Source organism: Ciconia boyciana, chromosome 2, assembly GCF_034638445.1.
Source record: "Ciconia boyciana chromosome 2, ASM3463844v1, whole genome shotgun sequence".
Taxonomy (NCBI): Eukaryota; Metazoa; Chordata; class Aves; order Ciconiiformes; family Ciconiidae; genus Ciconia; species Ciconia boyciana.
Window position 1 is genome coordinate 58,453,385 of NC_132935.1, and position 20,314 is coordinate 58,473,698.

A 20,314-nucleotide genomic window follows, 5' to 3' on the forward strand; every position below is an offset into this window, starting at 1 on the left:
AAAAGCTCAGCAGCAGTCAAGAGGGCAAATGCAATGTTAAGACTTCTTAGAAAATAAAGACCAGAGCAGGAAGCATCCTAGACCACTGCATAAATCAATGGCCGTGATTTGAATACTGTTGATCCCATTTCACAGAGGCTGCAGTAGAACTAGTAGACAGAGAAGGGTGATAAGCAAGGACATCACAGGAGTGGAATGTCCCCCTCAATCACAGGGAGATTAATTAGGCTAATACTTTCAGCTTAGAAAATGTTGGACAGACAGCGAAAGAAAGAACAAAACAAATACTAAAACCTTCACCTTACACACAGCTACAATGGTCATTAGGAACTGTTAGTCACTGTTTCTCAGAATAGAAGAATTATGGGGCACCAAATTAAAGCATCAGCTTTACAACAGAAAGAAGCACTTCTTCACAGAACGGAATCCAGTTGTGTGTGGCAGGCAATGCCATAGGAGGCTTTGGAGGCTGAAAGTGAACTGGGTTAAAAAAGCAGTTACATAACTGAATGGGTGCTTCAAAAGGACTATTAAATGTGGTGGTCTGGATCCAGTCTTTGGTTCAACAAATCCTTAATCACCGATTGCTGGGATATAGAAGGGTATTTGGGGGGGAAGTGTTACCATACTCTTTTCCTGGCACCCACCACTGGCTACTGTCAGAAATGTAATTCTAGGATTAGATGGATCTTCCATCTAATCAAGACCAGCTTCTGTCAGTGTAGTCATCTGGTCAGAACATGCTTTTTCTCCTGATAATCTTTAGCGTGACTTCTGGGACCATTTTGTCCTCATTCTGATGCCTCCCACACACTCAAACACTAGGACTTTACTGATAAGCTCTGCATTGTATTGGCATCTATTCAGAGCTGACTGAACTCCAAAAGCAAGTCAGCAGTATCTCAGATTCATCATCCTCTTACAGCTGTACCACTCACTCACTGTGTGATACAGATAATGGAGAATACACATTCCAGCTAAAATTTGTTTTCACCCTGTCCTTTTGGGGAACTCAGTTCCCCAAAATCTCTGATGTGCAGAGAGGCTGGACAGTTGAATGCAGATAAATTCCTGACTTTATTTTTTCTCCCCATACTCTTGGTTGAAGCTGTTAGAAAACACTAACCTGGATATTTTACTGACTTTGTTGAACACACAGTGCAGCCCATTCTCTGGCTCTGTTTACGTAGCTAAGTGACCTATTAAAATGGAAGTTAAAAACACAGCCACACCAAAGACACATTCTGCCTGACAAAACAGGCAGGTACATGCCTTCCTCTTCTCCAGCTGCTACAGCTGCTGCATAAAAATCCCTACCACCAGCTCTGCAAAAAGTCCTGGATGAGTTATTGTTAGCATTGAGGCTACGCACAGGGAGAAACAAAGGCCTGAAAGAAAATACTCATTTCCAAAGGACAGAAAATGTGTTACAAATGAAAAGACAAGTGCTGGAAAGTGCAAAGGCGAATGCACTCAAACACGCTAATATTCAGGGTTGGACTTCTAGTGTTTTTCCATTCATCTTGTCAAACAGTGAGAAGTGTGTGAAAATGGAGCTAGAAACTCCTTTTGACGAGATGGTGGAATTCCTCCAGTGTTGCTTCACACTTTCTCAGACATTTCATCCATAAATATATTTACCCCAGACCTGATCTAGTGACCTCTGCTTTAACATTACAAAGTTCAGACCACATCTTGTGGGCTGAGACACAAACAGCAGCATTACCTCCACTGACAGCTACAGTTATAAAGCAGACAGGTGAGCAGCATTAAAACAAACTCCCGAGTACTATGTTTGAGCATAGGTGGCAATTAGTGACACTAAAGCTTCCACAGCAACAAGCTTAATGGGGGGGAACAAAGCAAGAAACTTTTTGAGGACATATGAAATATAGTGGCTCTTCTAGGCAAAATATATCAGCTGCAAAGTACCTGTAATAACTCTATATGCTGGCATTAGCCTCATTGGATTGTATGCTTCTGTGTGTCTTACTGTCTCCCTTCCCCTTCTGAAAGGTTTGACCATGCTGTCAGGTTCTTGGGCTGTTTCTAGACTCTTCTGCAGCTGCAATATTTCTGGAACTCACATGCCTCTTGCAGATTTTGTCACAAGAGTCGACAAATTGAAAAGGTGGTGGGGGAGATACATGGGCACATGCTTGCATGGCTTCCCATGCTTTGTTTCCTCAGGAAGCCAGGCAAAAAAAAACAAAGCCAAACCATGTTAAGATTTTTTTTTTCCTTTTTTTTAACTTACATGAAAAACTTGCAGACTAAAGAGGAGAGAAAAGAACAACACTTGCCCTGGGACCTTCCTCCTAAAGGTGACTGTGGGGTTAGTGGCATTTACTAGCCTGTTACAAGCTGTCAGAGTGAATCCACCATGTGGATTATATTTACTGCTTTGGTAGTTAATGTAAGGGCTAACAAGCTTTATAACACTGGATACACCCTTGTTGATATCCTTATGTATCAAAATACAGCAAATTTATCATTCTGAAAAAGAAAATAGTAGTTATCATGTTAAGTATTCTGCTATGACATTAATTTTTCTCTAGTCCTTAAAAACTCCAGTAAATAGAAATGGTCCTAGCAACAACCCTGATATAAACACAAATGTGTTTCCTGAAAAGCAGGAAGCAGCTTAACAATCGTATCATATGACCAGCTAAATACAGAAGAACTTTGCTGGGGTTTTTCCAGGGCATTAAAGCAAATTTCCATGTGACTTTGTGGGAGATGACTATTGCCTAGGCTGCTATTACTGGAAAATCCTTCTACTCTGTAGCATGGGCATCTTAAACATTTTGTCCTGCCTTGTGCAATTCATCATCTTTTAGGTATCCATTTCTATTTTAGCCTTTGCAAGAGCAAGGAGTACATGAGAAAGGCTGAAGACAGGAACACTGAAGGTTCTGCAACCCCACATGGCCCCATCAGTTTGTCTTGACCATGAATGTATACAGCTTTTTCAAGTCAGCTGGATCTTGCACAGGAACAATATGAGTATTTATTTCATTTGCTGTTACTGTCTGATACCACTGCTAAGACTGGCAGCCAAGATCCTTGTCAGTGCTGACTAACAGGAATAAAGAACCACAAGGACTCTGCCCATCACATTGGAGCACCAAAGAGCTTCAGTGGTGCTTCAGCTTCAGCACCAGTGGACGTGAACTGTTCCAGGCTTTCACCAGCTAGAAATCTCAGACTAATCCAGGCTTGGCCTAGCAGTCAGATATTCCTTAATCCACATCCTGTCTGTCATAAAGGGTCGTGCCACTCCCTAAAATGCAAGCATGGACCTCTTTTACTATTTAATAATTTGCTTCCACACCTGGGAGCAAGAGATACTTTGAGAACGTAAGCCATGTAAACTGGTTGTTCAAGAGGCTGTCTGGAGCATGAATTTGCAAAGTTGAGCTGGTAGTTTGTAGCTATCATGACATCTTACTAATTTTTCAGGTTGAATATATTAATTGATTTTTTTTTAATGACAGAAGTGGAGTTAAAATTGTAAAGGAAGGAAAAAAGGAAAAACAATGAAGGGAGTAAATCTGCAAGTGAAATCTTAAGAAAGCTTTCTTCCTATTTTGTGCATGGTGAAAAAAGGCATACTCTAAATATTGAATTAGCCTATGAAGTGAATGGGAAGAAAAAAAGACTATGAGCTATGAAGGTTAGAAGTCAATATATATTATAGGTACCTGAGAAAGAGACTACACAGCCAAATACAAGTGAAAGTGAAAATCCATTGTACAGAATTGACAGTGTGTTCATATGTTCATCTATTTATAGAATGAATCTCATGGACTCAGTCAGATGGAGCACCTGGAGAGAAATCTTTAAAGACATTTAGGTGCCTTAAATTTCCAAGAGGTGTTTAGTGGGGGTTTAAAATACATCCAGAAGTAATCCATAGCAGTTAAGTACATAGTAGGATTTTGAAACACCTAAGTGCCTTTAAAATCCTGGACCAAGCCTGCAAAGACTTAAAGAGAATGTGTAGGCTTTTGCAGGCACAGGTTATAATGGCATCTCCATCTCCTAAGTCAGCTGAACTACTAAGTAAACACAAGCATGGATGAAAAGGATTTGAAGGTACATTTACATTCAGTGACCAACAAACGGGTGTTGCTTCTTTCAGATTACTAGCAATAAAATGTGGAGAAGCTGGCAGGTTGATTCAGGTCTGACTGAATATTAGAACATATTTACATAGCTATAGCATGTACAAGTGAGATGCAAATTCATTGGGTAAACTGTTACTCACCTTCATCAAGCGCACAGTTCTCCAGTCTTACATGTACTTTAATGGGTTGCTTTGTATGTGTGGGAAACTGGCTGAAGTTTTGGCCTCTAAACAGTGTTTGACCAACTGCTGCTCCCAAACAGTAGACAAACCTCCCAAAGAGGACAGATACTAGCAGTGCAACCTATACGGCTTTTCAGGAGGCACATGGACTAAAGGCTCTACGACAATACACTCTCATTGCTTCTTTTACCTCCTCACTGCCCTACCTATTTCCATTTTTTCCTTCTTACTTTTATTCTCAAAATATAATTTGATTCAGCTGATCAAATGGGTTTGATCTACTGCTGGGTTATGTGATTCAAGGTTTATCTCCACAAACACAAAGGAGCACAGAGGAACACTGGCAAGTGGGGGAGCCCCAATAACATACCCAGAGAAAAGGAGCCTCTGCCCTGGCTCCTCCCAGAGAGGGATCAGCCCATGGGCCAGGTGTGACACCCATCACCACCAGTCAATGGGAGAGGCCTCAGGGATCACTGTACAGAGAGGGGTTACTGCCTGCAGGGGTATGGGACTCTTTAGGGGATGGAAGGGAAGGACATCTTTGGGATTGTACAAGAAGACTTATGGGATGTTTAGAGGAGGAGTCAAAGGTGGGGAAAAGGGGGGATAAAGATAGTTTGGTATGGAAAAATAACAGGATACGGGGCTAAAATGACCTGGTTGGGTGTAAACAGGTTGCTGGTCAGTACATCTGTCTGGCAGTGCCTTGCACCTGATCACCTCAATCTGTCTTGTCTTATTAAACAGTATTTTAATTATTTTCCTGGGTCAGAGGAGGTCTATATTCCATGTGTATGTGTGTGTATGGTGGTCTGAGTGCCAGCAGTTAGAGGTGGGGGCCACAAGTCATAGAATCCTGTGTGTCTGTGGTGGAGCAACTGGAGAGAGCAGAGGGCATGCACATTATGTGGACCTGTATGTCAGTGTGTGATCACTAGTAAACACCAAGCCAGGCTAGCTGGAGAGTAGGGTAAGAAGCTTGGGAGTCAAATTTTGTAGCAGCCGTAAGTCCAGGTAAGATAGTGGAGACCAGAGATCTGTGAGGTGGCTACTGGAAGGACTAGGGGGTCCAAGTCAACTACTGGGGAGACTGTGGTGAGGTCTGGGGGTCAGCTACTGGTAAGGTCACAACCCTGGACCAGCTACCAGAGAGACTTGTTTGTATGTTTGTGTCTGTGTGAGGCAACTGGGGATCCAGGGGCCAGATACCAAATAGGCTGAATGTCCTAAGACCAGCTACTGGAGGAGGGAGCCATAGTTTGTGTGTCTGTGTGTCTGTCTCTGTAAGTCTGAATACCAGCAACTGGAGAAGGGCTGTGGGCCTCTGTGGATAACATTTCCAGGTGCCAGCAGCTGGGAAGGCTTTGGATCCAGGGGTTAGCTACTGAATAGGATGAGTGTCTAAGACCAGCTACTGGAGGGATCCATATTGTATAGATGTATACAAATACATACTTATTTTCCATTAATGGGCTTCTGTCCTGATCAGCCAGAGAGGAGAACAGGTTGAGGATGTTAGTGCTGCTTGTGTCAATCAGTGTGGCCAGCCATGTGTGTATGTATATGTGTGTGGGGGGGGTATGCATGTGCCATGAACACACATTCAGCCTTACCACTAGCGGGACCTGGGAACTAACTGAATTTGAAAAAGTGGCATACCAGCAGAAATGATGGCAAGTTGATGGCAAGTATGAGCCACGCAACAGTATATGGAAGGACCTGCAAAGCGTGGGGAATGCCAGGCCTGGAAGCCATATTCAGGGACATATAGATTCAAGCAAAGCCCAAGACAACCTCACTAATCAGGCTACTAAGCAAATGACTTGTTTGTGGATCTCTTCCAAAAATGCAGATCAGGTACAGAAGGACGTTTATTTGAGCCCTTCAGCAGAGAAAAAGGCACATAGTATCCAATCCTGTGCTGGTGGCTGCTTGCAAGGCAAACACGCTGATCCTCCAGCTGCTTCACTGATATCAGAAAGACATTTGACTCAGCCTAGCATGGTGTGTGTGGGCTGCTGGAAGGTCATTTGCAAGAAACTGCTAGCGTTACTGGAAAACATTTATGAAAAGGCAAGGTTGGAGCCCAGAGCACACAGTCTAGCTGACATCGGTCATGTCACAGCAACACAAGGGTGGGCAAGAAGGAGGTGACCTCCCCGCCTAGGTACAGATCTGGGGTTATTTGGGGGTTATTTATTGATTGATGGGGGTTATCTTAACTGTGTTCAAGCTGGAGAGAGCACCCAAGATTCTTCTCCCAGAGAGTCCCAGCTGGGTCACCTTTGATCAAGCAGATAATGAGGTTCTGTAACTCTGGCCTCAGGGCTGCTGCACAACAGCAGAGGTGTGGTCAGACAGTAAAGGTGTGCACAGACAGATGAATGCCTCCCGCCAGGGCTATATATCACAATATGCTACATAGACGATGGCATCCCACGGAAAAGTCACACTGGCATTAAAGCAGGCAGCCAAGCTATGCAGTTTTTCTCTACCTGGCAAACCATGTGACAGCTACCTAAAGGGATCATAAAGGAGATATAGCAGGTGTGAGAACTTGTTTCCTCTCTGGAGGAGAAAAAAAATCTCCCTTTCATTAAAAATCAAGCTATCCAAACTCTACATATTCCAGGGCATGCTCTGTATTGTGGTGACACGACCTTTCAGGAGACTGCTTGCCTTCCCAGTTACAATTTTCAGGCAGCGGCTTGTTATCTGCTGGCAAAACCACATCAGAAAACAGCGGTGCAAAGAAAGTGGCCATTGGCAAGGCATTGAGAAGGCCCACCCATTTTCTTTGAATGCTGCCACTTCAGCGAAGGTTGCAGTCTGCCCAGCCGACAGGGCAGCATGCCAAGGAATAACAGGAGAAGGCGATGATGTCCGCCGGCACACAGCAAGGGCACGATTCCTTGGCGGGTGAAGATGGCATAGCCGCGTTTGCCAAACACGGTGCGGGTGAGCAGCACAGCGGGGATGGGAGCCACCTCTGGGGCAGGAGAACCCCCCGGGACCCTCATTCCCGATGAGGCAAACGGGAGCGGTCGATGTTACAAGGCGGGGGGCGTCGCCCCCCGTGACCCGGCGGCGGGGCCGAGCCGCCGACGGCGCGAGGGCGGTTCCTGGCGGGGGCGGCCGTTGGCGGAGCGCGCGCGGGGCGCCGGCCGTTGGGCGAGCCGCGGCGGCGGGGGGGGGTGGGCGCGCGCCGCCTCGGAGCCCATAAAGCGCCGCCCGGTGGGCCGGCGCCGCGCATAGCCGGGCTGGGCGGCGAGAGAGCGGGAGAGGCGAGGCGAGGCGCGCGGGGGGCATCGCCATGAGGGAGATCGTGCACATCCAGGCGGGCCAGTGTGGAAACCAGATCGGGACCAAGGTGAGCCTGAGGGGAGCCGGGGCCGCCGCTGCCTGTCCGCCGCTTGCGGAGCCTCTAAGCGCCCGGGGAACGCCCTGGGTTGTGCCGGCCGCCCCCCACCGCCGTCCCGTGCCCCGAGCGAGCCGCTGCTAAGAGGCGCCGGGCGCGCTCGGGCCGCGGGGTACCGCGCATCGCACCTCTCCCCGTGACCATAAAAGGCTTCGGGAAGTACCGAAACCAAACGGGGCTTAAAAAAATATTTTTTAATTATTTTTATGTTTAAACCGGCCAGGCCGTGGCTCAAAAGCGGGCAAGGGCGGCAGAAGTCCGAGCAGCCGCCTCCGGACACTGAAACGCCGCAGCCCGTCCGGGCGAGGAGTTGGGCGGCCGCCGTTTGTCCGTTGGGTTTAAATCCTGGTGCCTGCCCGGCTCTGCCTGCTGCCCCGTCCCGTCCCGGGCAGGGAGGGGCGGCGGGCACGCCAGGAATCCGGCAGCTGTGGCCGGGCCGGGCCGAGCAGCGCCACGGGGTCGCCGCCCCCCCGCCCGCGATGTGGCCGGGGCGCTGGGCCCGGTGCTCCGCAGGGGAGTCCCCAACCCACTTCTCCTTTTCCTCCCTTAGTTTTGGGAAGTGATAAGTGATGAGCATGGCATTGACCCAGCCGGAGGCTATGTCGGTGACTCAGCGCTGCAGCTGGAAAGGATCAATGTCTACTATAATGAATCATCGTGTAAGTGTGGGATGGGGAGGGAGGGGTGCGGGAGAGGGGACTCCGTGGGAAGGGGCACAGAAATCTGGGAGTGAACGGGTTCGCGAAGCTGTATGACACGTCTGGTCATGCTCCTTGCGTGCCATCAGCCCCTTAGCTGATCCCAGCTCACCCCATTATACACAGAAAAGATTATCTGCTTTCTTATAAACTGATAACTGGGTGTTACCTCCCCAGGCAGAGAGAAATGGCACAAGGGGCTGTCCTTAGGGTCTGGAGGTGGAGGTTTGTTTATTATTTAAGGCTATGCTAGGCATTTGCTCTTTTAACATATGATTATTTCATCAGGCGTGTCTTATCAGTTGCCCCAAATTAAACTGTTGGTTATATGACCCTGCATCTGTAGTACTCTCTTTCTGATTTCATGACTGAGAGGATTAGGCCACAGGTAATGGAGAACTCAAAGGTGATTAATAAGTTGCCAAAGGCGCTTAAATCCTCTGAGTCAGTCTGGTGTTGAAGGGTGTTAACAGTGTAAAAATGGGCATCATGAGTCCTTTGGTCTATTGACATGAACCTGCAAGTACGAATGTTTCATCTTTGGTCCACCTCAGGTTAATTCATATTATTTCCCTGAGTTTCCTTGAACAATTTCAACTGGATACAGATTCTTTATTTTGTGCTTTGTGGTAGATGTGCTAACTACCACTGTTTGCCACCTACACCAAGTAGCTCTTTCAGTAGAGGTGAATCCTTCAAGCGTAAAAGCTTGTGAGATCTATTAGGATCATTTGAACACGAAGCATTCACTCACCCCATTATTCACAGAAAAGATTGTCTACTTTTTTGTAAAGAACATGTCAACCATTTTTTCTAATCAAACTTCCGTCCCTCATATCTATTGCTAAAAAAGAGCTTACAAAATGTAATACACCATCTGTAGGACCCAAAAGATGTCAGGTCTGTTTTTCAAGGAGAATTGATATGTTTCTATGGGGCTGGGTTTTTTCACCACCATGACTTCCTGTATAAGAAATATTTATATATGTACAATGTGTATTAGACTAATAATATGCGAGACAATGTATTTGTGTATTGAGAGCTATAACTGTGTTAGCTTATTTCAGAACATTAAGGGCATGCTTACTTTTTATTGTAGCCCAGAAATTCGTACCAAGAGCAGTCTTAGTGGACTTGGAGCCGGGAACCATGGATAGTGTGCGATCTGGTCCTTTTGGTCAGCTCTTTCGGCCTGATAATTTCATCTTCGGTATGTAGGCGTCACTTTTTAAAAAACAAAACTATCCAACAGGTGTTTGATTACCAAGTGAATGGTCAAAAAACATTTAAGCTCCCTATTCCAAAGTGATCATTAGTACTGAGAAATTCTAATAGCTTAACAATACAATTCCAATTATCTGTAAGTCAGCTAAAAGAATCCCATTAACTGAAAAAGTCATTCTTCTGTTAATCATTCTGTTAATCATCAGTTGGCAAACTACTGAAAGTTTCCTATGGTATTCAGATAAAGTACATTTGCTTTCCATATATATGAACTCCAGAGAAATCCCGAGACCACTTTACAACAAAATGCATGGAAATTCTGCAGAAGATGGAGAGGGGGAAAAAAACCTCAACCACAAACCAACCAGACTACTCTTTGCTTGAATTCACATTAAATGCTTAAGCATTAAATTGTTTATAGGCTGTGTAATTCAACTTTTTCAGCAGATTCTCACAGTATAGTAAACAGTGGAGGAAGACCAACTGTAATATGGAAAACATTGTCATATATAGCCAGTTACTGGGTTATTTTTCAATATAATGAGGAACAGTCTGAGAGCATGTGAGGAACTTCTGGTTTTGCAGTGTTCTTGCAGAGGGTTGTTCTAGCCTTTACTGTTTCACTTTGGACTTCTGTAGTACTTTCCATCTAAGCTTTAAAATGCACATTACCTGGATTAAATTTCATAGCATCCTTACAAAGTACAGAAGCATTATCAGTCCCTTTGCACTAGAGGAGAAACAGTGTGTGAAAGTTAAGTGATCCACTTGCTGAAACAGGAAGTCTGAATGAAATTGAACCATGAGAACTCTGGTGTCCTTTTGGCTTCCAAGTCTACACTAGCCACAAAACACATTTCCTCCTGCCAAGGCAAGCTTAGGTTGCAACTTAGTTTGGTATATTGTGTTAACGTAAGGAAGGAACAATGCCAGGGACAGACAGAGAAAAGATAAACATTGTTTGGGTGGTATAAAACAAACTTAAGTCTGGGTTGTTGCTGTTGAGGTGGGGAGTAAGAAGCCATACAGAGTTACTTTAACCCTTTAACAGACTTAAAACTTTCAATGCTGTCCCTATTGTTCTCCCATATACTCCATGGCAGCAATGTTAAGGGTCTCTTTCAAAGGAATTTCAAGTTACAACATGTAGAAGTAAGCTTGGGGAGAAAAGCCATAGACATAGGCAGCTTTACGAAGTATGTTTCTATGTTCGAGTTTCTCCTTTCACTCCCTTTCTCCTGCATGGACCTCATAAGCCCTCTGAAAGTGAATTCACCTGACCCATGGAAATACCTAAACTGGAGCTTTACAGTTTGGCATACCACCAGTAAAACCAGAGCAAAATCAATTCAGAGTGTCTTCAACAATAGTCCAGTTCACTGCACTCCCTTCCTGCCAAACTAACAATGAACCAACAGCATGTGATCAACTCGTATCTGACATCAGGCACTGTCCTCCCAACCTGCTGAATAATGCAGAATGGCTGCCTGAGCGCTGAAGTAATGATCTTCTGTGTCAAAAGCCAACAAAGCATTTTGTTTTCTCTTTTAAAAATCTAGCCTGGGCCCACAAAGGATTTTGTGGCAGAAGCTGGCAGTTCCATACTTGCTGTACCCCACGCTGTTAGGGCTCATTCTGATGGAGATGTTTTCCACCTCTGTTTGTATATACCTGCATGTGCCCATGTCTCCATAGCAAGTAACTGTGGACCATCAATCAGGATTTCATTCAGATACATTGAGTACGTGATCACACACTCCAGATAGAGTAATTTTAGCTCAGACCAGCAGAAGATTGTGATGGACACAAAACAATCCTTGTGCTTTAATGCTTGTGTCAACAAGATGGTGATCTAAAAGGTGAAGAAGCGCAGGTGGAATGCTTTTGCTGTATGAGAGCAGCAGGTCTCCTGGCCTTCTAACAGCATATGATTGCCCACCAGGAACTGCTGTGAACTCTGATGTATCTCCTCTTGTTAACCAGGTTTCATTTGTATATTTTTGCATTTGTCATTCTCTTCTTGTGTACACTCTTGCTAGCTTTGCTGGATGGATACCACCCCAGTTTAAGTTGTCTGAACTGATAGGGGCAACCACAAAATGGCTGTTAGCCAGTCAAAGGAGCTGTCCTTCCCTCCCTAAATCATACCGTGTGTTCTGCACCAAGGCAGAACCATACTGGGCTTCTAAGCGTTAGTGTGCAAGGTACTGATCTCTCTTCCCAGGTTTGTCTTTTATTTCAAGCAGCGAAGAGAGGAAAGGAGTGAAAGAAGATTGCACAAAATAGTTGCCATTTTAGGAATTAAAAAATAAATGACCAGTAGACAAATGGCTTCTATGCATGTGCTGTTCAACCTGAACATGTGTGATAATCCTACAATGTGTTAGAGAAAGAAATAGTGGTAGGAGGATCTGGAGGTACTAAGAGTGCAGATAAGTTGTGGGGTTGCTTCATGTAGACTTCCTTTAGATCTCGGTAAATGCACAGTGAGAAGAGGCAGAGGCAGGGTGCTAGAGATGGGCTGCATACAATGCAGAGCTTCCAGAATTGGCAGAAGATCTGCCAAGTCCTGATTTTTGTGGACACAGGCTTATTTTCCACCTAGAGATTTAGTCCCGGTAGAATTTGATCATTTTATGTGTTTGTCTAAGATTCTCAGAGGTCTGGTAGGTACCTGATAAGTGGAGGGCATCTAGTAGGGTTTCACAGGATCATGACCAAGATTTCCAGGTGTGTGGCAGCCTTATCAGAGCCATGGCACCTCCAGACTGTGCTGTATTGTTATGGGTAAGAAGTTTGGATCTTCCAGGGCTAATTGTACATGTTGTGTGTGGTGTTGATGGTCTTACAGTGCTATAGAGCCAGCGTGTCTGGCAGTATCGGATTGCTGGGCATATACATGTGCACAGCAGGAAATCTCAAATGAAAATGTCGGAGACCCTCGGCAGGTGGCTGACTAGTGGATGAAGTGCACTGTTACCACAGGAATAGCTGATAGTTGTGGGCTGGAGGGAAGCCATTAGTATTGGTGCAGGCAGCCGCTGCTACAGTTCCACTCAGCAGTTTAAATACAAAGGTCATATTAGTGACTAGAGAGAGGTGGTAGTAGTCATGTGGGCATCCAGGAGTTTGTGTGACTCATTAAGACTGAGGGAGTCTCGTACAGTGGAGAGCCCGAAGGAGGACAGGTCCACCTCTGTGTTAGGCATTTTACCTCCTAACTTAATTTGCAAGCTAAGCAAAAGCAAGTAAAATCAGTCTCTACTGATTCTTTTTTTTCCCCCATGAAAATATAATTTCAACATTTGTGAGAGCAATTGTCATCTCCTCTTACCTTGTTCTTTGTTCCTATTCTCCATTCTCTCCTTATCTCACTGCCCACTGAAGAATGATGATACGATGTTTTCACAAGAGGCCATCTATAAAATAAAGTCCTAAACTCAGAATTTAGGTTTATTAGGATCCTTCTGCATCTTGGAGTGATGTCTGCTTGTTAGTGTGCATCCTGATGTGCTGCCCTATCTGTAGTAGGGGATCTGCTCAAGCAGACTGCAGATGGTTACAAACATACTTAATTCTGGAAGGATATTACTTTGTGCTTTGCCCAGTTGGACAGGAAGTGCTGAGCTCCCTAGGCTCAAAGAGAGAAAAATATAGCAACATATAGAACAATGCATTAACTAACTAAATACATCATGAGGAAGCCAAGCATTTATTCAGTGAAAATAAAGTGCATCATATTTAAACAATATCCCAGCAAGCAGTTTCCCTGATTCATATGTTTGGCACCAACACAGTGCCCTGGGAATTGAAATGAGACATGGTAATAGGAAGGAAGGGGAAGGTCTTGCAGAACAACGCAGAAGCTGACAGCCCTATACCTAATTCTGAAACTATTGCTCTGACTACCACTCACAAGAGTACCACTAAGTGAGTTCAGTGGCACAGTGTATGTATGTAGTAGTCACTGTGAGAAATAGGAGTATTAAAAAACTGGTCCCCCATTTAATCCTCCTTGTGATCTAAGTAATAACAAAATAGTGACATAGCAAAGGATCCAGACTGTGCATCTTAATAAACTGGGTGGCACATAAAAGGAAAATGGAATCCTTGGGGAGAAAAGGGGCTCATCAAACATCAGTAATCCAGTTTTGCAAGTTGCTTTGCAGATCCTGAAGAATACTGAGTTTGTAGCGAAATCAGTAAAAGCTAAAAGGCACTTAATAACTTAATAAAGGCACTTAATAACAAGTTTTTGAAATAACAAGTTTTTGAAATAACATCTTGAAGCTTCTGTTGATCAATATTTTCATTCAGACTAGGTAACCATGAATTAAAAAAGCTATACTTCTTGATATAACAGGTTAAATAGGACTTCTAAAGCCTAGCCTTATCCTTGAATGACAACAATGCCTCTGTGTGTCACGGGAACAGTCCAAGAACCTTTAATTTAGAAATGTGTATCTGTGATTTAGCTTTGTGTACATCATGGTCCTTAGAAAGTATTTAAATATTAAACAGTTGCCTTGTGTTTATGGAATAAGTAGGATTGGGAGTGTGAAAGCTTTCAAAACAAGGAGTCAAGGCCATCTTTGCATTTATGGAAGGTTAAATACCAAAAAAGAAAAAAAAAAAAAAACCCACCCAAAGGCATAAATGAAAACTGCCAGGGATTTGAGGCAAAAGGAGACTATATAAAAAGTTTATGCTGATACTTCCAAAGATATTTGTAGGTGTCCCGGTTTCGGCTGGGATAGAGTTAATTTTCTTCCTAGTAGCTGGTATAGTGCTGTGTTTTGGATTTAGGGTGAGAATAATGTTGATAACACACTGATGTTTTAGTTGTTGCCAAGTAATGTTTACACTGGTCAAGGACTTTTCAGCTTCCCATGCTCTGCGAGGTGCACAAGAAGCTGGGAGGGGGCACAGCCAAGACAGCTGACCCCAACTGACCAAAGGGCTATTCCATACCATATGACGTCATGCTCAGTATACAAACTGGGGGGAGTTGGCCAGGGGGTAGCGATCGCTGCTCGGGGACTGGCTGGGTGTTGGTCGGTGGCTGGTGAGTGGTTGTATCACTTGTTTTTTTCCTGGGTTTTGTTCCTCTCCTGCTCTCTTGTTGTTTTCCTTCTCATTAGAATTTATTATTATTTTTTTGTTCCAATTACTAAACTATTCTTATCTCAACTCACGAGTTTTCTTACTTTTGCCCTTCTGATTCTCTCCCCCACCCCACCAAGGGGGAGGATGAGCGAGCGGCTGTGTGGTACTTGATTGCCGACTGGGGCTAAACCACAACAGTAGGCAAAACCGAAGAGCACCGTTATCTACCTGACAGATTTATAGCAGCTTTTGTTACAGATGTGAATCCATTTAGCATGCAAATACCAATAATTTTGTATATTTTCTTTCCCTATTGTATGTTACTTTAGGACAAACTGGTGCAGGAAACAACTGGGCTAAAGGACACTATACAGAAGGGGCAGAGTTGGTTGACTCCGTACTTGATGTAGTAAGAAAAGAGTGCGAACACTGCGATTGCTTGCAAGGATTTCAGCTCACTCATTCCCTGGGAGGAGGGACAGGGTCTGGCATGGGAACCCTACTCATCAGCAAGATACGAGAGGAATATCCGGACAGGATAATGAATACCTTTAGTGTCATGCCCTCTCCAAAGGTTTCTGATACAGTGGTGGAGCCTTATAATGCTACACTCTCAGTCCACCAACTGGTTGAAAATACAGATGAAACCTACTGCATTGACAATGAAGCTTTGTATGACATTTGCTTCCGCACCCTGAAGCTCACCACTCCAACATACGGTGATTTAAACCACTTGGTTTCTGCTACCATGAGTGGGGTAACTACATCCCTGCGTTTTCCAGGCCAACTAAATGCTGACCTCCGGAAGCTGGCAGTAAATATGGTCCCTTTCCCACGCCTTCACTTTTTCATGCCAGGCTTTGCTCCTTTGACAGCCCGAGGCAGCCAACAATACCGAGCACTCACTGTTCCAGAGCTCACCCAGCAGATGTTTGATGCCAAAAATATGATGGCAGCCTGTGACCCAAGACATGGCCGATATTTGACAGTGGCTACTGTCTTCCGCGGTCCCATGTCCATGAAGGAGGTTGATGAGCAGATGTTGGCCATCCAGAACAAGAACAGCAGTTACTTTGTGGAGTGGATCCCAAACAATGTCAAGGTGGCAGTGTGTGATATACCTCCTCGTGGCCTCAAGATGGCTTCCACGTTCATCGGCAACAGTACTGCTATTCAAGAGCTCTTCAAAAGGATCTCGGAGCAGTTTTCAGCCATGTTCAGGAGAAAGGCCTTCCTCCACTGGTTCACAGGAGAAGGAATGGATGAAATGGAATTTACAGAAGCAGAAAGCAACATGAATGATCTGGTTTCAGAGTATCAGCAATACCAAGAAGCAACAGCAAATGATGGAGAGGAAGCGTTTGAAGATGATGAAGAAGAAATCAATGAATAAAGAAATTAGGTGCGCTGTTTTCTAGGCCAAATTTTCAAATCTGAATTTCTAATAATTAGGCTTATAAATCCATATTTAGGCTTCAAAAAAAGAAAAAAGAGCATGAGTCTCAGATGTTAGAGGTGCTCTTCAGAGTCCATTGAGGTCACTGAGAACTGAGGACATTCAGCATTTCTGGAAATCAGGCCATTTCTATTCATGACACAAATGTAAGGCATTCAGTTAAGAGTTTGGCCTAAGAGTCTGAACAGAGATTGCTAGTTCGGGATCTTTTTTCCAAAGTTTGTCATCCCTAAAGTTGTACAAGAGAAGACGTAAAATAGGCATGAAAATCTACAAAATAGAGCTGCACTATTTTCATCCAATTACGAGTAAGAAAATCTTGTGGGTTTGAAGTATTCATTCTGTACTGAATGTACAATACTGAACTGCCAGGAACAAAATTTATTCATAATAAAAAGAAGAAAAAGTTTTTAGCTATTCTGCACAGTAACTGTTAACAGTGATATTTGACTCCAGTCCTCTAAAACCAAAATAAAAAAAGATTAGTATCCTCTCAAGCAAAAGTGTTTTGGGCAGTCAATGCTATATAAATATCCAGTGAGCTGCAGGCCAGAGGCTGGGTTTATGCTATGTGACTTCATCACTTGCTGCTGAATAATCACAGATTATATATATATGAAATCTATCCATTTGCAATGTGTTCTTTAAGGACCCATGGGGTTTAAAGTGGCACCCCAGTATCTTGCTAGTCCCCTGTTTTTCTGGCTATCAGTAGTTACTGGTGCTATTCTTGTCTTCGTTCCACCTAGCCCGTATAGCTGAAATTCAGATACTCCACAGAACATGGTGGGAGAGGGGACATAGGCTATGTGTTGATACATCTCACTACCTAGGTTTGTAAGTTCACCACACCTATAAATGCTATGGATGTCTTGTTACCAAGACAGGTTAAAATCACTGGACAGATCAAGGTTAAAGTACAAATAAAAGTATTTATCCACAATATTCAAAACAGCTGGCAAAATTAAAGATGAACAACAGTTTATCTGCTTACACTAAAGCTGAAAGGGAAAGGTCTTGGTCTTACCCAGCTGACTTGCCACCTTTACAAAGTGACTCTTGGGCATTCGCTCTTCGTGCATGCTTTGTGTTTCTGCTAGTATCAGTTAAACAGCCCTTCTCCATTAGAGAGCCTCTACCAGAGAACAGTGTTGACATGGAGTCTCTTATTTAGGTCAGTCTCTAGGCAACAAAACAAGCAAACAAAGGAGAAACCATCCGGAAATCCAAACTTAAAATGTTTTAGGAACTCTTTGTTCTTTTTCTTCTTGCCTTCAGAAGCACTTTCTAAGCAAAAGTGTTGCTCAATACTTAAAAAGGCACTTTACAAACATAGTGTAATTTCCAAAGATCCATTGCTCCTAACAAGATGATGTTATGTTTTGTTAGTTTGGGATTTGGGGAATGAGACAGTATTTTAAAAAGTATATGAACCAGGCAACAGTTAATCCCATAAGCTGAAGCTGTCTGCCTGATTTTATTCTACACAGAAATGGAACTAAACCAGTTTTAATCAAGTACAAGTTTTTCATATAAAGTGACTTCATGGGTTGAGAACAGACAGTTGGAACATACTAACCAACCTGGCTTTGGTGCAGGTGTATAGGCAGAGATTGGGAGGGCCTGGCTGATTCTCTTTTGAAGGGTCATGATGGAGTCAGCAAATCCACAGGGGCCACATTCTTTGCAATGGCTAGTGATGCCTAAAGAATTTATGAATAGCAATAGAGCACCTTTAAATATGCATTTTATAAATGTTGTGATATGTTGTGGCTATGTATTTATCATGGCATGAGATTAAGCTAAAACACAATAAGCCTTAAAGAGAAATTAACATTTAGTGCAATTACAAAGCAAAATCCATGGGGAATAAAGCCATTGAACTTAGAAGTTTAGTGGATGCTTTGTAAATGGCAGGCTATTAGCTTCAAGAGGGAGGAGAATGTGTCACAGGCTCAGACCCTGCCATCATACAGCTGTGGCACAGGCTTTTCAATTAAAGCACTAGCATAGCTTCTTCTGAATTAAGTAGAACCAACCATCTTACAGCTTGTGGAACCGCATTTTGTTGTAAGACAGAATTCATAACTAGGTCCCAGCCATAAATTCTGATATGACTGTGAAAAAAGTTAATATTTTAAAAATGCCAGGAATCTTGGAGTTTCTAAATAATTGAGATATTCACCTGGTGAACCAGCCTGTTCTTTATTGCTTTTCATACAGCGACTCGAAATCCAGAATATAGACTCTGAGCCTGTGGAATCCAGACCTAACAACATCCTCTCTTCCTGCTTTGACTCTTAGCCATTCTTTTGCGTGTGTTTACTTGCAACTGTTTGATGTGAAGTTCTAGAATGTGTGGAGGTAGGGGAGGCAAACTAATGCCCTCTTTAAAAAAAAAAAGGAGCCAGATCTTCCATCTCATCTTAGGAGAAAAAAACAACCACCGAAATGAACACAGGAACCTGTAGTAGGAACATCTTCAGAGGACCAGCTTGCATGTAAGCAGTAAGAAAGCCAGGGGAAGCACAAATGCTTTCTGTTCCTCTTCAGTCAGCCAACTCTAATCATCTTCCTTTCCTGACATAAAACTGAAAATTGTTTTAGTAACAGGTTTGGTGAACAATTCCTTCAGTTGCACTTCCTTTCAAATAACTTCCTGCTTTTTCCTTGGAAACTTCTCTTTTATTTTGAAATCTTCCTGCTGAGTCCCACCTAGCTTTGTTCCTCTTCTTTTCACATTCTTTGCCTATGTGTTTTTCATTTTCCCTCTAGTTTTTCAACCTAGTCTCTTGCACCTTTTCTTTCTGTGCCTAGCCCACCTTTGTTTTCTCTCCTTTTAACTGCTTTGCACCTGGCCACAGAGAAACACATAGAAGCAGGCTGCCAGGACAAGCCAAGCCTAAGGCGGCCTAGAGGTGCAGCTCCCAGTACTGCCCAGACACACAAACGCCTCTGCCAACACTAGGATGAGGGGGGAAAAAAACCCCAACAAACCACCAAAAAACCAGCAACCTACACTACTGACACTACTTGAAAACAGGGAGTGGGCGAGGTGTGCCATGGGAAGAAGGTGTGATATCAGGACAGAAATAGGAACTTAACCTGATGGGACAACTCTTTTGCAAAGTTGCACTGGTCAAAGCCAGCAAGGAATCGGGCAGACCCTCAGTTTAGACATGACAGTCCCTGCCCAGGCTACCTTAACCAAGCCACCATAGGCTCTTGCTTTCTCTGCATCCCAAGATTACTGCTCTCTGTTTCTTCGCTTGCTTTTGCGTCTCCTTAGGAAAAGGTGGTCACCTCCTGGGAACAGGGTCAGGCTGGGAAAGAGGGTCTAGACCCACTCCTTCTCCCAGCATTAGGAGGAGCAGGGAACTCAGTGGCTGCCTCCATGCTGTACAAGCCCCTACTAGTTGTAGCAGCACTGCTCAATGTGTTTGCAACAAAAATTAACCTGGCCTTATTGGCAACCACAGCACAGTCTAAACTTGATTTTCTTGATTTATGTTAAACCACCTGAAGTCTTACATTTGTGAGTAGGAGGAGGCTAACAGTCCTCTTTAAAGAAGCAGGTTGGGTGAACAGTTCCACCCATGCCCCGTGTCTTTGTTTTGATTCCAAAATCCCATCACAGTCAAATTCTGCCACTTTTGGCACAAAATATTAAGACTTACTGAGGTAAGACTACACAAAGCAAGTTAATACTCTAAAATAGGGGCAAAGGGACTTGCCTTTCCTTTATGTTATCATATGCTTATTTATTGCATGCTGCAACTGAACAAGAGTGAAATTTAAAAGTAGGCAGCACAAACAGGGAGTAAGAAAAGTTTCCTGGAGAGGAGATGATTCTTTTACAGTCTGCTAGTGCTATTGTGAAGAGTTAGGTTAGGGGTTTTTTTGGAGGGTGGTTGGTTGTGGTTTGTGTTTTTTGTTTTTGTTTAAATAAGGAATGACAAAATGCAGAATTCTGACCTTTGTGACAAACACATTTAGTCCTCAGCACCGGCTACAAATTGCCTATTCCAACCAAGAAGGGTTCAGCTAAATAGGAGGGAAAAAAATAGAACAAACAAGGCAGTAATACAGGATACATG

At 43.8% G+C, this 20,314-nt stretch overlaps 1 protein-coding gene across 1 annotated transcript; it reads left to right on the plus strand.

The window, feature by feature from the left end:
- Window positions 1-7,526: 7,526 nt before the first annotated feature.
- On the plus strand, window positions 7,527-16,625 carry TUBB6 (tubulin beta 6 class V). Its single transcript, XM_072852773.1, has 4 exons — window positions 7,527-7,685; window positions 8,284-8,392; window positions 9,531-9,641; window positions 15,091-16,625. The coding sequence occupies exons 1-4, from the start codon at window positions 7,629-7,631 to the stop codon at window positions 16,152-16,154; spliced, it is 1,341 nt and encodes a 446-aa protein (XP_072708874.1). The 5' UTR covers window positions 7,527-7,628; the 3' UTR covers window positions 16,155-16,625.
- The last annotated feature ends 3,689 nt before the right edge of the window (window positions 16,626-20,314 follow it).